Source organism: Panthera onca, chromosome B1 (assembly GCF_046562875.1).
Source record: "Panthera onca isolate mPanOnc1 chromosome B1, mPanOnc1 haplotype 2, whole genome shotgun sequence".
Classification (NCBI taxonomy): Eukaryota; Metazoa; Chordata; class Mammalia; order Carnivora; family Felidae; genus Panthera; species Panthera onca.
This window is the reverse complement of record NC_138342.1, coordinates 201,719,850-201,737,865: the sequence shown is the minus strand read 5'-3', so window position 1 is coordinate 201,737,865 and position 18,016 is coordinate 201,719,850. Positions and strand designations below refer to the sequence as shown.

The 18,016-nt window shown below is 41.8% G+C and overlaps 1 protein-coding gene across 3 annotated transcripts in view; it reads right to left on the bottom strand.

Moving 5' to 3' along the window:
• The window catches only part of CSMD1 (CUB and Sushi multiple domains 1), a 2,002,273-nt gene that overhangs the window by 542,557 nt on the left and 1,441,700 nt on the right, over nucleotides 1-18,016 (bottom strand). For all 3 annotated transcript variants that reach the window (XM_078445226.2, XM_078445227.2, XM_078445228.2), the window contains 2 exons: nucleotides 14,548-14,672; nucleotides 1,748-1,869 (listed from right to left, as the gene is read on the bottom strand). In XM_078445226.2, coding sequence (XP_078301352.2) covers nucleotides 1,748-1,869; nucleotides 14,548-14,672 — 247 coding nt within the window. The remainder of the gene's footprint in view (nucleotides 1-1,747; nucleotides 1,870-14,547; nucleotides 14,673-18,016) is intronic.

Genomic DNA, 18,016 nt, shown 5'->3' with positions numbered 1-18,016 from the left:
TGGCTCATTTCTTCAGCGAACATGACTACGCCACAGCCATCTTGTGACCTGAGGCGGGGCAGGCATCATTACTGCCCTGGATGGTGGAGCAGGAAAGAGGGGAGACACATAAATCCTCAACGATGTTCCTGAGCTCCTGAATTAAATCTGGACTCTCACCGGCTCTCCCCTTTTGTTAGGTGAAATAATGTTTCTTGAACACTTTTTCTCATACCTACAGCCCCAAACATCCTATTGACACACTGAATAACCTATTATTTCGTTTCCTCGTGGCACCCCTCACAGTGATAATGGAACACGTAGCTGCAGAAATAAATGAGTCTTCTAACGAAGAGAGCTAATGAAGTGCCCTCACAGTGCAGTAAGACACATGTTCTCCTCCTTCCGTAGGAGCAAAATAGCTGGGATACCTTTAACAAGTAGTTTACATTCCCCGGATCTCGGTTTCTTGTCTGTGGGGTGAAGGGTACAGACAATAGGAAGTCTAGGCTTCCTTCTAGATAGAGATTTCAGTTATTCTAGTATGTGAGGGAAAGAAAGAAACTCAGATATATAGGTGCACCTGTAGTATAAAAAATATTCATGATTATTTATATGCAATCTGGAATTAAATGAATTTTGGAATACCGTACGGGCGTTACTCAGATTTACTGAAGATTCACCTTGCAGCCGCTGCCTGACCTATCACCACAGCAGGGCTCTCCTGCTCCTTCCATACAAAGGACTTCCACACTTTACAGCTCTTCGCCTGACACTCAGAACTGCAAAACTCCTCTCACTCCTTACAGCGGAGGCCCAGTCCCCCTCCCACTGACACCAGAGAAAAATACGCCATCAGCATGACTCTCTTTGTCTCTATTGGCTTCCCCACATGACATCATGCATATCCCAGATCTCGGCAGCAGAAAACGCACTTGTGAATTCCACATTTGCTGCTATCAGTCATATCCGCTTGAATGAAATACAGCAGGCACCTCACTCTCATTATGCCCAAAACCAAACTCATTATCTCTTCCCATAAGAAAAAAAAAAAAAAAAAAACAAAACAAAAAACTGGTTCCTGAGGCCCTTTCCCTGATCCAAGGTAGGGAGAATTTATATATTTATATTATTCCAAACTGGACCGATCTGGAGAATAAAAGAAGGTCGTTATTAACAACGGTGCAGGAACCACAGACGTAGGGTAGGTGCCCCTGGTGGGGCGGGGGGTGCCGGAAGGGGGGCTGGACCACACCCTCATTCTGGTAAGGGCTTCACCATGCCCGCCTAAAGCCATTCTTGATTCCAGCATATTCCATTACATTCAGAGTGACTGTACGGTATCCTTGAGAGTTGCTAAGAGAATAGGTCTTAAAAGTTCTTACCACTAGAAAATAAATTGGTAACTATGTGAGATGATGAATGTTAACTGTTTTGCCAAATATACATATATCGAATGACTATATTATACACCCTAATGTTATATGTCAATTATATCTCAACAAAACTGGGGTGGGAGGTGGAGAACATAGGCCAACCTTCAGAACCAGGAGGAGGCAACCAAATGAGGAAAACTCCCCTTCTATTTGAGTCCTAGACTTTTTCCCACTAACTGTGGATATATGTACTCAGGAGGCAACGTGAGCCTTTCTATTCAAACAGCAAAGTGTAGGGGCACCCCACATTCACAGGGCTGTGGATCTTGAACACTGTCCGAGTCAGAGCACTGACAGCATCGGCGACACTGAGGGGACGGGGGAGGCCTTACCTTGTCCGGGTCAGTTGTGGTAATGACCCACACACAGTGAGCGTTGTCTTCATACTGAACCGGGTAATTAGGGGAGGTGATGATGCCGCTGGGTCCACGCAGATTTGATCCACATGTTCTGGCTAGAAATACACAGACATGGTGTTACTTTCTTCAGCATTTTATCTGTGTGGTGAAGACAAACTAGGCACATGAAACATCAGATTAGTTATTCACTGATTATGATAAAAAGCGGTTCAAGAACTCAAGTGGGCAAGTGCAGTGTACTCAGCCATGGGGACCCTTGTCTGACTTCGGCAACGTCCAACCCGAGCTCTTTATTAAATTTCCCAAGGCGTTACCATTCACGAGTTACAAGAGTGACCTTGTCGCTGATATCGCCATGGATGATGCCAAATCAGATCAAATCAGCCCACCCAAATCCCAGTCTGACTCAGAGGCAGTCTGTACATACCTCTGGCTGCACACAGACACAGAAAGATAGAGGGGAAAGTGCAGTGCAGGGGAGCTCCAGAGACCCTCCCTGCCGCCCCCACCACACCCCACGCGGTATGACAACTTCGTCCTTTCCACTCTAAACACGGATGGTACCACAGGTCATCTCCAAAGTCTCTTCCAAGCTTTAGACTCTACTCTACAATCAACTATACAAATTTCCTTACAGCACAGGGCAAGCAGATTAAAATGTAGTTGACAATTTAAAGAAAGAAAATAGAAATGGTGGCTCTAGAAGGGGAAAGAAACGACCTTACGTTGAAAGACCCACCCAGCAAACTACAGAAATGACATAACCTAACAGATATTACTGAGGTTTTAATATAAAAAACTATTTCAGGGGTTGCCTGGATGGACTCAGTCAGTGAAGCGTCTGACTCCTGATTTTGGCTCAGGTCATGATCTCACAGTTTGTGAGTTTGAGCCCTGCATTGGGCTGACAGCGTGGAGCCTGCTTGGGATTCTCTCTCTCCCTCTCTCTCTGCCCCTCTTCCGTGTTCTCCTTCTCCCTCTGTCTCTACCCCAGTCCTACTCATGTTCATTCTCTCTCTCTCTCAAAATAAATAAATAAACATTAAAAATTTTAAAAATATATCTATTTCAACTGACTTCCATTTTAAGAAAGGAGTTTTTTAAAAAAAAATTGGCACGCAATTTTTAGAAATCAAGTGTGGGCTTGAAATGCAATCCAGTCTTAACATAATAATATAAACTGGGGGGGGGGCGGGGGGAGTTGCCTGGGTGGCTCAGTAGGTTGAGCGTCCAAATTCAGCTCAGGTCATGATCTCACATGAGTCTGAGTCCCACATCAGGCTCACTGGTACCAGCTCTGAGCCCACTTCAGATCCTCTGTTCCTCTCTCTCTGCCTCTACCCCCATCATCTCTTAAAAAGAAGTAAACATTAAAAAAGTAATTTAAACTGGGTTTGCAAAAAAGAGCAGAGAAACTAATTTCACAAGAAATAATGTAAGAGAAGCGCGAGTTCATTTTCCTAAGGTTTCATATCACACAAACCAATTAAACTGTCACCCAATAAAAGATTAATCCTAATCATGACCCGTCTTGCCTTTGTTCTTTTTCTTGGCTGAGCACCCGCTCCAGATCCGGCATTATTCTGGGAGACACAGTCACAGAATCAACTGGGCAGGATTCTGACTTCCAAGGGCCATCTTACAGTGGACAAGTCAGGGGAAACCATGCAACTGAGCTGTTACTAACTGCCCCCAGGAATATTATACTCCTTGTCCATTTATATGGACGTAACAATAGCAAAATTCATACCTATTCCCAATAATAGTTCTTTCTTGTAATGATTCGTTTACAGATCTATCTGTCCTACAAGGCCGTGAATTTCTTGACCTTGGGAGGGCATCCTTCCCTTATCATCAGCACCACAGCCAGTGTCTATACTTGCTGACATATAAAAATGTGGTGAGAGTAGACAACTCTTCAGTCGTTCAATACTTACTATGAAAATAATTAGCTAGGAATTAGTCTACTATACGGTGACTAACAAAAACACAGGGAAATCGATGTTTAAAATACTGGCATGAACTCTGAAAATGGACAAGATTTCTTAAAAAAAGACCCATAAAAGATGATCTGGTTTTCAAAATCCAGTAGGTCCTCCAATGGAGAGCTAACTGCACACAAACACACCCACCTCTATACACAACAGAATCTATTTTTAGGAACATGTTCTCAGAAAGGACCGTGAGCTTCAGATGCGAAAGTTTCCTAAAGCGCCCTGTTAGCAGTATTCATGAGAAAATCTTAGAAGAAAAGTTATCATCAATACATTTCGATTTACAATGCCTTTGGGTTACAGGCTCGTTCTTTGTTAAGTTTCACACTGAAAAGCTGCTATGAGCATAACGTCACATTGCACGATAAATATTTTTTGACTTACTTTTGAATTAATATTGCCAAAGTGCCATTCTAAGTATATCAAACTTCAGAAAAACATCAGAAGAGTGAGGGAGTGCAGTCGGGGACTAATTGCTACATTCCCACCGACAATTTGCGCCCATCCAGTCATTAGCCCCAGCTGTCACTCTGCTGGAAAGTTCACCAAATCTGACATTCCATCAACGGCCTTATGTCCCACGTGTCTGCTTTGAAGCTTGACCCTTAACTTGACTTATTCAAATTGCCTAGCAGCTCTCCGTGCAATTCATCTTACCCGTTGCTGGGGGAAATAGGACTTTTAGTGATTATATATTTTAGTGAGATAACTATTAGCAAAATATTTATAAGAAAGCAGTACATTTCTCACATTTTCATGCCTATTTAGGACTGTGTTTCACATAGAGTGAGTTATGAATCCCGTCTCTTTGGAGATCTTTTTCATCAGAAATTGTCAAATTAATTCACAAAAAAATTTTTTTTCTTTTTGTCATAGAAATATATCTCTATTTTTGCAATACATTTTTCTAATCCATTACTTTTAACTATTTTTTTACCCATTCTTTCAATCAAGCCATTAACATAATCAGCAGAAAAGACATACGTGGACGATTCGGGACAGGGATTTTTCTCTGTTTTAACCACCATATTACTTTAATAATTAGAACAATTCCTAGCATTTGATAATCCCCCCCCCCTCCCGAATACTTGCTGTAGTTTTTAAACAAGTGTAATGACCTTAAATAATACCATCTAGTTATAATTATTTAATTATAATCCTCTCCTTTGGAAACCGTTAAAAACTTTAGTCAGGACCTCAGTCTTTGCTCTTCTAACTCTTCCCCCTCCTTATCATCAGCTTCTTCACCAAGCGATGATACCACCATCTTCACACCAATGAGGCGTCACTGGGTGCTGCTTTCTGTATCAACATTCTTCTACAAATCCCAGATAACCCCAGATTTTCTACTGGCGACCACTCGAAGCTCAACCATTTATGTGCAGAATCTTCACAGAATAATACTAATGTGTTGTGAGCTGCCGTGATTTCTGGCTCTTATTATCCAGACGCTTGTGGTGTTTGCCGTGCGGTCTGGATGTGATCTTCTGAATCTCCCGCAGGCAGAGTTCGTCACCTGGGGCATCCTTTCCGTTCTGTGGTTCTGGGGCAGGCTTATAGGAAACAGCCAGATCCCTAGATTTTAAGTTTGTTTGTTTGTTTGTTCGTTTACTTATTTTGAGAGAGAGAGAGAGCAAGCAAGCAGGGGAGGGGCAGACAGAGAGAGAGAATCCCAAACAGGCTCTGAGCTGTCAGCACAGAGCCCGACGCAGGGCCTCAACTCACAAACTGTGAGATCATGACCCGAGCCGAAACCGAGAGTCAGAGCCCCCCAGGAGCACCTAAAACCCTGAATTTTAGAGCAAAGCCTCCCCGCCAGCCGTGCCACATTCCGCGTCTTCCTCCTCGTCAGCCTCAAGCATCTGAACGCGACTTTCCTTCATATCCACTGCATCTCTAACTTCTGTTAGAAACCTAATCTTGGGGAAGAACGAGAAGAGCTAAGGAACACAGGGCAGCCCGAGGGACGAGAGAGGTACCAGGACTAAGAGCTCCACTGACATGCGTCTGACGGTTGAGCATCATTCGGCACAGAGCCACGAGGACAGTCAGTCAGTGCGTGTCTGGCCCTGGCCACCCACCCGAGGTCAGGTTCGGGAAGAACACGCAGGAGGGGCCAGCCTGCGGGGCAGGAAGGGAGAGGAACGGGTTGGCGGCACTGTGTCTGCAAAGTGCACCTGTGCTGCTTTTCCGGCGGCTTCTGTGCTATGACTGAATAGGAACTCAACCACTGCTGTGGAGATTCATAAAGCCATGCTATTATCTGACACGGAAGGCTGGAGCCCTGAAGGTCTGTCGCCTTGCCTGTCTCTTTCCACCTCGGACTCTTTGCTGGTTCCTCACTGCACCCCACGCATGGGCCGCAGACCTTCTCAGAGAAGCACAAACCTGCTAGCTTAGCAAACCTGATCTAATTATGAGTAAGCAATTGCACAGTGTCCTTGGGGTGGGGGGGGAGGTCTTCCTCCAACAGCTGCTTCTGTACCGAACAGGCATTCAATTAGTCAACAAAGTATTTAATTGGCCAACGTAATTAAGTAATGACACTACAGTCATGTCAAGCAGGTTTTATAGCAACATTTAAATATATTCCCATAACGGAAATGTATACGTGCGTGTTTCTATAAATCAGAGTTGAATACCCCCTTCCTACTCCTGCTAAGTGCTCTCCCTTGTCAAGATCTTCCTGGAAATACAACATCCAAAATAAAGTAATACACACTTAAATGATCAATAATGTTTAATAAGTGGTCTTTGGTAATAACCATGACCTAACGTACAGCTAGTATTACCCGTGGCAGTATTCTAAACTTGTGAGCTCAAATTTTACTTACATGTTTTACGTTTTTAAAATTAAATAAGAATTCACAAAATGGTAGTTGAAAATGCATCAAAACGGAAAGTAGATAGGGAGAAAAAAACTGATTTTGAAAGCAAATATATGCCATTTATCTATTTAATCAATGAATATTAAGTACAAAACATATTCATTTCACGTAATCTGTCTTATGTAATATGAAGTAATCATGTGTCTGTCTGTGTAAATTCAGTTCCAGGAATCTGTATTGTTCTATAGTAACTATTTAATTAATCACATTAATTGGAGAGGAATATTCTAGTTGACTACATTTAAATTAAGAGGCTACCTGGACTCACATCTGAAGAATGTTTCAAACAATTTAATAACATATTTGATAGTCTGTTTCTTGTACGTGTTTAGGAGAAAGCATTCTGATCCAACACAGCTTTCATGTTTCATCCAGATTGTCAACCAAAGTGGAAAAAAGTGTGTTGTAGAGGTTAAGAGTCACTTTTCTTAATCGCAGCTGAGTTCCAAGACTAGTTAATGCAGTGACTGGACATCGAATCTTGATTTAACTCGTTTCACACCCTCCGTTTGTTCAATGAGTATACTAATCATAACTTCATCTGTGATTGCTGTAAGGATTGAAGGAGGAGAGCAAGGAAGGCACTTAGCACGTCACAGACTATGTATAACAGAAATACACGAAGCACGCTTATCGTGAGCTGGGCAAGGTGTTAGGCACGGATGCTTCTGCAGAGACAACAACACCAAGATCCTTGTCTTCCACGGGAAATTAACACATAAACACAGGCCACCTAATCTAATGTGTGGAGGACACAGAAGCTTTCTAGAAAGGTCTGAGCAAGGGTTCGAGGTGTATCATGAAAGGACTTCCTCGGGAAGATGGTGGTCATGGAAGGATTTTGGAAGAGATGACAGTTGAACAAAGGTGAAGGTCGGACAGCCACGTGGACACCTGGGGGAAAGTGTCCCAGGTAGAAGGACAATACATGAGAGGAAGCTATGTCAGAAACGTCCGTATCATGTTCTAGGAACATGATTAGCACCAAATTAACATTAGCATTCAAGTCATTTTATGTCAACAGAATTTGAGAGTAATATAAAAATACAGTTTTATTATTTCCAATAACCTAATTAAAAAAGAGAGAAAAATGTATTTTTCACCCAAGTGGTCTTCAGCTAGGAAGTTTACAACTTTGGAATTCTAGAAGCAACAGGATAAATTTTTCCTAATTCACTGGAATTAAATTAAAAGTCAGAAGTCTGTTATGTCTCTTTAAATCTAGAGATCACAGCTACCTGGTATAACAATCAGTATACAAAATACAATCTTAAAATTGACTTAAAATTTAATCCAGTAGAATAAAGAGTCCTCGGTCAGGTAAGTGGCCTTGGACTACTATTTACAAGGTCATTTCTGCATGGACAGAAAATATGGGTAATAAAGAATAAACTATAAAAAGTTCTTGGTAAATGACAACTTAATAAGTTGAAGGTAATTCTTAGCTAACCTAATCTAGAGTCCCAAGGTAAGAGCTTTATTCAGTGACCCCTGGTGGCTCTAAATGGTTCCATGTAACCACAGTTACAAATGCAAATAATACTTCACTTTCCTTTTGTGCTCTTTCAACTCAGTGAGCAACTAAAAATATTAATTCCACAGATCAGAGTGCATTAACATTAAAGGAAGTTCTCTCTGCTAAGCCCCAGTAAATGTTGACAGAATGAAATGCCAGCTGAAACGTTTTACTTAAAAACTAAAATTATGTCTTCTTCCTTAGTTTGTTTGTTTGCTTACTTTAAAAATCTACTGCCAAAGATACTTTACATAGTTTTAAATAGTTCGTAAGATTTTACCCTGTGAAAAATCGTAATCGTTGTTTTCATATGAAGTAAGCATGAAGTGAATGAAGTAAGCATCATTTCAAACAAAATCACTTGCATAATCACCAAGCTGTGACGACCATTTGTCTACTTGGTAATAGGAGGAAAAGGTAATGTTCCCCCTATCCTCAAAGCTAATTAGCTAATGTAAGCACTGGCTAACGATACCAGTGTCCAGATGTGAAAGATCGTTTCTGACTCACTGCAATTTATCAAACACTTCCATCAGGTATTCCTTCTGCAGAGAAGGCACGATAATTACTTAAGAGTTAGAGACCCTTCATGAAGATGAGAACCTTGAGAACCAGTCCTTAATTCACCGATCTGAAATCTCATAATGTGTGCAAAGCTCAGACCAGGGGCGGTTTACTGTGTTTGATAGATGGTTGAATTTAGAATATCCTGGCCGAGATGATCCATGTAAGAGCTCCTTTAAAGCCTCAGAATGAGTCAGGAAAACCCAAACCATGATGTTCTCTTCTTACATATTATTTATTATGGTGATCGTGCAGATGGGAAAATGAATTCAGAAAACTGCTCTAGGCGTTTGGGACCCATCAACAGCTAAGTACCAACAGTCCGTTTTGGGTAGCATTTGAAATAGCATTAAGTTTCATGGTAACCATTCCCCCCTACATTTTAGATATCTCAAGCTATCTTTTTACAGAAATTGTCATAAAATCTCAACTTTATTATTATTTTTTTAAATCTCCACTTCATTTTTTTTTCAGCTCTTCTGCAATTGATGAACCTGTCAGGAGAAGCAGGTAGAGGCACTATTTAAAGGAGGGAATGCTAATAGACTAAAAGACTCAGGGTTCCTAAATACTTCCAACCTGAGAAACTTACAACACTTTTTAAATGTTTATTTATTTTGAGAGAGAGAGTGCATGCATGTGAGAGAGAGCGTGAATCGGGGACAGGTAGACAGCAAGGGAGAGAGAATCTCAAGCAGGCTCTGCTCTGTCAGTGCAAAGCCTGACTCTCATGAACCATGATGTGACCTGAGCCGAGATCAAAAGTCAGATGCTTAACTGACTGAGCCACCAGGCACCCCAAAACTTACAAATTAATGGAAGAAAGTATATTCTACAGCAAGGGATGCCACCTGGGACAGTGTATGACTCTGTGAACTCATTTCTTCCCTTCACATCTATGAGGGTGTTGACTGCATCCCACAGTTGGGAGAAAAGCTAGGCCCATGGCCGAGTGAAGTATCTAGACTTGAGATGTCCACACTGGGCACTGGCCACATGTGACTACTAAGCAGGTGAGACGTGGCTAGTCTGAGCTGAGATGTGCTATAAGTATAAAATACACCTGAATTTCCAAGTCATAGTACAAAAAAAAAAAAAGAGAAAGAGAGAGAGATAAAGAAGGTAAATAATCTTCTCATAATCTTTATATTGACTATATGTTAAGATGATAATATTCGGGGCAGTTGTATTACATAAAATGTTATTAAATTTAATTCCACCTGTTTCACGGCTGCTTTTTTACTGGCTTTCAATCTGGCTACTAGATATCTTGAAGTACATACATGGCATATATTTCTAGTAGAGAGCACGGATAGAGAATTCCTCCAAACAATGTTCTATAGGACCAACCTACAGATGCACTAATGTGTTTGGCCCACAGCTGTGTGAGCCACTGACCAGGTCATGCTACCTGGGGACCGCTTGATGTTGTGCAAGACTGTTTTTTTCCAGACTAGAAGAATGGATGTGCCTGCTGGCTTTGAGCAAAGAGGCTTTCCTCTTGTTAGAGGGGTATGTGGCTAGGAGGGGAGTACAGGGTCAAGAAGGAATGCACAGGTTCCTTACTTCACCATGATGCTCACAGATAAGCCAGCCGTTTCCAGTCCAGAAACTGGGATGTTCCTCTACACACAGTCCCACCTGTTTTCATCCTTATTGCTTACAGCTACAACTCGGCACTGTATGGAAATGCCAGAGGGTGTGAGAGAAGGCTGAATGATTGCCTCCTCATTTGCCCTCTCACTCACAGAAAGCTGCAGGTGACACAGAAAAGCAACATCAAAATGAAACGAAACGAAACAAAACAAAACAAGCAAACAAACACGTAAAAACCATGAACTTATGACACATATGTATTCAGTGACTCATTCTAACTCTCCCTCTTAAGGAAGAACACCCCCCCTTGGCAGAGAACGCAATTTCCCTGAATGACTATTTCCCCTTTCTTCCATGGAAATATAAATTTTTGCTACATATTTAGCCGCCTAAACTCAAAACTACGTTTCGAAGTCTCACAGCCAGGTGAGAACACTTGGCTGGGATTTGGCCAATGGCACAGAGCAGGAAGAAAGGCAGGTGATGCTTCCCGGGGAACCTTCCTCAGGTTACAGCTGCTTTGCCTCCCTCCACTGTTTCCTCTAACCCCCTGGATCTGGCTACCTGGGATTTGGATAGCGCCTGGAACCGTGAGGGGGAGGGCCCGACCACAGGGCTCACAGGGTGAGTCTTGAGGACATTTTCATCCCCAAAACAGAGCTGCCATACCGGTCCCATACTGCCCGACTCCTGATGTCTTCGTGAGACAGAAACCCATTTCCGTCTGGGTGAAGCTCCCCTGGGGTCTGGATGTTTGTCACCTGTTCTTTATCCCCTAATTCTAAATAGCAGATCTCAGATTCTCCTCTTTACAAGATTTCAGGCCTTTCTATTTAAATTGTTTCATGGTTTGCTACTCCAAAATATACTAAAATATAGTTTTCTTTAAAACAGAAGCTTTTTGGGATGCCTGGGTAGCTCAGTCGGTTAAGCGTCCGACTTCCACTCAGGTCATGATCTCGCGCTCCGTGAACTCGAGCCCCGCGTCGGGCTCTGTGCTGACAGCTCGGAGCCTGGAGCCCGTTTCAGATTCTGTGTCTCTCTCTCTCCCTGCCCCTCCCCTGTTCAGGCTCGGTCTCTCTCTGTCTCAAAAATAAATAAACATTAAAAAAAATTTTAAACGTTAAGCTTTAAAAATATATTATTTGTTATTGTTCCCCGGACACAATGTGTCCTAGTTAAGGTCTACAGACTTGATCTATACATCCTTCACGGAAGTGTCTTCCTAAGAATCATTTCCAGTGGAGGCTCCTGTGTGGCTCAGTTCAAACATCAGACTCTTATAATTCAGCTCGGGTCATGATCTCAAGATTCGTGGTATCGAGCCCGGCCAGCGCGGAGCCTGCTTGAAATCCTCTCTCTCCGTCTGTCCCTTCCCTGCTGGCACTCTCTTGCTCTTTCTCAACACAAATAGATAAACATTAAGAAATGCTTAAGAATACATAATATAAAATAAAAAAGAATTACTCCCAGCGACGATAGCTCATTACTTCAGAAAGTTAAACGTAATTGGACAAGAACTACAGAATCACTCCCTGAAAACGAAGGGCTGTCTGGTTTAAGCCAACTGCCGGAATCACCAACTGGGAGGGAAGAGCGAGAGAGCTGATCACCCTTTGCTTCTGGGTAGGAGAGAGGCGGGCATCAGAGGGGGAGGGGTCTCTCGCAAAGAACAAGTCAGGGGAACTATGTGCCAAACAGAGGTCCTGTGCAAGAGCCCTTCCCTGGTAAAACAGCGTTCGGTGAGGCACGAGAATCTGTGGGAACGGGGAGCTGGAAGGCTCCCCGTCCAATGACCTCAAAGTGTGAGCGCTCAGAGGTGGAAGATGGAGAAGGTACCTGACCCACAGCCTGGATGACAGATGAGCACATCAGAGGCTGTGATACAAGTCAGGTTACAAGTGGGTGTCGGGAGCCTGAGAGAGTGTTTTGAGCTTAAGATGAGATTCAGGCCCCCCCCCCAAAAAAAAAGTTATGGATTTAATGAGTCAAATAATGTCCTACACACATATTTCCTTAATTTACTCTAAAATATCAATTTAAAATGGATGCATCTTTCCTAGTTTTGCCTAGTTTGGGGTTTAAAATAATGACATATATTTCTGGTACAAAAGAACAAGAAAAACATGAAAGAATAAACGCATTTTTCCCCCTAAGGGAAGCTAAAATAATACCTGTGAATTAGTCTTCATTTATTACTGGGAGTGTAAGACATCACCATCACTTGCTAGGGGCAGGCTTTTGCTATAATTCCTCGGAAAGCCTGCTGCTGTCTGTTAGGTATTAGATGTACGAAGTAGTCTGTGACAAAGAGCAGGAGGGCAGAGAGTCTGCGTTTCCTTGACCAGAGATTGGGGCTTCTCCAAGAAGCGTGTCCGACTCAGAGGAAAGAACCCCCTGAAAGCGCTGGCAGCCAGTGCACACAGGCTCTCTCTCCCAGGGTGCAGCTCGATGCCCCAGCACTCTACCGTCCACAGGTTCAAGTGCCTCGAATGGCTGCAGGCAAGGGTACAGTACAGGCCATCTTGCGAAGTTGGCGTTCTTAGATAAAGCTAGCAGTGTATTTGGTAACCAGTTCACGTCACAGGATGTCACTGGTGTTGCTTAAATTTAGAAAAGAAATGATGAGTCTCTTCACCTCAAAAAGGCTATAAGGAGGGATAAGTTATTCTCTTGTATAAAACTTCCCTTTTTAAAAATTATCTTAATGTTTATTTAGTTGTGAGAGATAGAAAGAGACAGAGCGTGAGCAGGGGAGGGGCAGAGAGAGGGGCGGGGGACACAGAATCCGAAGCAGGCTCCAGGCTCGGAGCCGTCAGCACAGAGCCCGACACGGGGCTCAAACTGACAAACTGCGAGATCATGACATGAGCCAAAGTCAAAAGCTTAACTGACTGAGCCACCCAGGCGCCCCTAAAACTTCCCTTTTTATTCCTTGGTCAACGCTGCGCTTTTTTTCCCTTCTTTAAAATGTAGCAATTTGCATACATTAGTTTATGGCCAAAACGCAAAAATCAAAACCAAAACAAAACCTTGGTTTCTCTTTGGAGTTTATTAATTTTCCATATTAAAACAACCCAAGCAGTTTTCTGCTGATTTCGCTATGGATTGTAGAATTGTGGTAAGACTGTTCACATACTTCTTAGAAGTGACAAAATCTTGTTTTGACATCTTTGAAGAAGATAATGATGATGTGCAGCATTATGTTCTGCTATGGCACAGATTAGCTTAAGATAGTTCATCAGTGACAGATTAACCTGGGAGCACACTACTAAAGTCCCTTTACCACTGATACCAGAACCCAAGGATTCAACCTCACTGCCACTGAGCAGAGAATATTTTTAGATTTGCAGGGGTGCGCATAAAACTTGCAAAAGGATCTAGTTATGTAACCTATTTTCATAATATGCAAACTGTGTGTATATATAGAGAGAGAAGTACCGGGTAACGCCGAGTACTATGCAAACTGTGTGTATAGATAGATGAGTACCTGGTCACACCAAGTAATATGCAAAGTGTGTGTGTATATATAGATGAGTACTGGGTAACAGTGAATAATACACAAACTGCGTGTATATATATGCAGACGAGTACCGAGTAACAGCAAATAATATGCAAACTGTGTGTATACACAGAGGACTACCAGGAAACACCGAGTAATATGCAAAGTGTGTGTATATATATGTAGACGAGTACTGGGTAACACCAAGTAATACACAAAACGTGTGTATATATAGATGAGTACTGGGTAACGCTGAGCAATATGTAAACTGTGTATATATATGTAGATGAGTACCAGGTAACACCGAGTAATGTGCAAACTGTGTGTGTCTCTGTGTGTTTGTGTGTCTGTGTGTCTGTATCCATCTATATGCCTATCTATCTACATATATATATGGGGGGGGTGGGAGAGACAGAGAGAGAGGGAGGGAGGGAGAGGAGTAGCAGGTAACACTGACTAAGTGCGTGTGTGTGCGTTGTGTGAGTGATCAGATTTGTTTCTGTTGTTCCGGAAATTTAAAAACTGCTAATATCTTGCAAATGTTTGCCGCCTCGCAAATTCCAAATAAATATGACGCACTAGGAAAACGTGCATCACCGTCTGCCTTGTCCTGCTTTGTCTGTATTCAGTGGACACAACGCTGCTCGAGACTTCACTCGTGTTCACGAAACACACCAGCGTGTGGGAAGACATCCCCGTCATGTGCTCCTTACCTCGGCAAATGGGCCGATGGTCGCTCCACGCGGCCAGTGTCTCCGTGACTCTCTGACAGGTTATACTCTTGGATCCCTGGAGCACATAATTATCCTCACAGGAGAACTGGACATTTGCACCAACCCTAAGCAGTTAAAAAAAAGAGAGAGAGAAAACAACCCAAATTATTCATGGAAGTCTTCTTCACAAAAATATCAGCACAGTGTTGTCAGCGTATTATGCCCTCCAAACAAGATTACACTTCAAGCAATCCCTGAGAGATCATGCTTAGACAGAACCCTGTAATTTAGCACAGGACACACAGCACAAGACCTGGGGTCAAATTTCTGTTCTGCCAACTTCACAGCTAAATAAATATATGAACCTTAATTTCTCATCTCTAAAATGAACAGAGTAACAAAGGCGACCTGACTGCATGCTGTGGTGTAGGTGAGAAAATGTGTAAGAAAGAATTGTGTACTCCAAAAACAAAGTTGGAGTCATTCTTTGTGAATAAATACCCTGAAGAAACAAGGATTGGAAAAGTCCAGGTTAAGAAAACGTCTCAGTGTACAGAAAGACCAATGCTACGTGGTGCCACTTACGAGGTTCTAAAAATACTCAAGGACAGGAACGATGTTACTAAGGGCTTGGGCGAGAGGAATGGGCTGCTATTAACCGGCATCAAGGTTTATTTAATTAAGTAAGATGAATATACAACATTGATCATATAGTCGACAGTAATGTGTACTTATAACTGGCTAAGAGGACGGACCCCATGATGAGTGTTTTTATTACAATAAAATAAAATAGTAAAAATAAAACAAAACAAAACAAAATAAAATAACATAACATAAAACAAAACAAAAAATAAAATAAAACGAAAATTCTCCCAATGAAAGGGAGGGGGAGAAAAATGTCTCAGTAAAGAATCTATGTTACTATCACAAACATTAATTATATTCAGAAAGCCAGTGATATGATATTTCAGAAATACACCTTACAGGAGAAAGAAAACCACTTGTTTTAGAAAAAAGCAATCCATCCAGCATAAAGTTGGACAACAAATTGTTTGGGCTTCAGAGCTGCATCTGAAAACAGGAAGTTCTAAGGTCCTAAGCGTAACAAAATGTTGCACAGCAACCATTCAACAGGTGCATAACAAAACGTGCCAGGCACACACCGAGTCTGAACACACCAATGGATTCTGTCCTCTAAGCCTGCTGTCTGGAAGGGAGCTGAGCATAGTATCGTTTTAGAATCCCACACACCTCCTCCTTCAAGAGGAGTGTCTACGTATGTTTTCCACTTGACAGACTCTGAGCTTGATGCTGACAAAAATGGGAATGCAAGGGGGTCCCCGGGGAAAAAAGATGAAAGTCTCCCATGTGCACGGATACCGTTAATAACAGATGAGAGACAGAGAAGGGAAATAAACACACATTCTGTTCCTGCTTATTGAAAACTCTCATCTACAGTCTCAGAGTGCATATTACTCAACTGGTATCACACAAGCACCTCCCACACTTCTGTAAAACACTCTGGGGATGGTCACCGATACCTGCAGAAATCATCAACTCGGGGTCAAACCAACTGAAAAATTCTGGATTTAGCAAAATTTAGCATGTTTCTTTTCTAAAGAGGATTCTCAGTATGCTACAATTTAATATGCAAAAAATGTATTTTGTTTACGTAAGAGAATGTAAAGTATAAAGATCTTCAAATTTATATATTTCCAGGGAGCCCCTTTTCACCAGTATCCATGGCAACTAAAACTCCCTGGAATTAATTTTGAGAAACACTGTATCATAGGTACATAACTTGTATTACTTTTGAAAGTAAAAAGTGTACAAACCAAAATATGCACATAATTCTAATTTTCATGGTCAGTCGTAACAGCTATCATGTATATGTAAACATGTTATTTAAAACAGCTATACATTTTGGAGCCATCCGTCCATAATTTCTGCTCATTGGTCTTTGTTTAAACCTCTGGAGCCACACTGAATAAACGAAATAAATCTAAAAATTTTGTTCTGTAAGCAACTATATTTCTCTGTTCAGTTCCATCTTCAGTTCCTTCTGTTTACATAAATCTCATTTTTCGTGTATTTTACCATTCTTTCAATACATACTAATTGAACATCTACTATGTGCCACTCCACTGTAGGTATCAAGATGCAAAAATTACTAAGAGTTAAAAGTTGAGAAGATCCCCGTCTCATGGAAGTAACAGTCTAGTTAAGGGAAGAAAATACAAATAAGAAATTAACCCAGAAGAACATAAAAGAGTATCATAAGTGCTATGGAGAAAATCAGTCAAATGTTATGATATGACTAACAACACATTAGGGGGAGTTGCGATTTGAGAGTATATCAACATTTTTTTTTTTTTTTTTTTACAATCCTGGTAAACTAAAGTGCTAATGGCTTCCACATTATCACAGGTGTGGTCAAGCATAAAGGAAGGAAAGTGGCATTACTGCTTCCTTTGGCCACCACTGTATTTCAACTACAGCAGCCAACCGTTCATTAGTTATGGCAGACGGCATCCCGCTCCATCGAAACCTGCACTGTTCACGGATGCTTTCTCAGACCTCCAATCACTGTTCCTCTAGGTAATCTTAGGAGTCTGTGTTTTGTTTGGACATCAAGAACCTTAGTTGGGGCGCCTGGGTCGCTCAGTCGGCTGGGCGTCCGACTTCGGCTCAGGTCATGATCTCACAGTCCGTGAGTTCGAGCCCCGCGTCGGGCTCCGTGCTGTCAGTTGGAAGCCTGAAGCCTGCTTCTGATTCTGTCTTCCTCTTTCTCTGCCCCTCCCCCACTCACACTCTGTCTCTCTCTCTCTAGCAAAAAATGAATAAACGTTAAAAAAAATTTAAAAAAAAAGAACCTCAGTAATATCAGTGATCTGGCACTATAACATATATTCATCATCCAAAATATGGGCAGAGTTGGTTTTTAGAAGCCATGAAAGTGTCCAACAATAGAACCAGGGTTGACTAAATTATTTCAGATGTATATGAAAAACTCCAGTGTCGCACAATAAAGGTGAGCATAAACCCATAGCGATAGAGAGAAAAGCCTGACACAAAACTGTATGGACTGCAGATAATAATAATATGTGTATCAATACCCATCTATCAGGAAAAATAGGCAAAAACTAGTTTTTGAGTGGTGACATCATCATGAGTACACTTCTGTTTCTATATTCCAATAATTGCATTACCTTTGGTTTTAATAATCTATAATGTAAGTTTTAAACAATCTCTTAAAATCCTGTTAGTAAAAGCCTTAGTTTGACTGCCAGCTGGAAAACAGAGCCACCGCTGGGTGAACTTAGTCCCAAGAACTGAAATGAGGTAAACTCTCTGCATATGATGGATCTGATTGAGATTGAAAAAAATAAAAGCAAACGATAACCCAATTTCCCACCTATTTCAACCTTTTCCTTTGTTTTTATCTCACACATGAATCAGTTCAACTTAA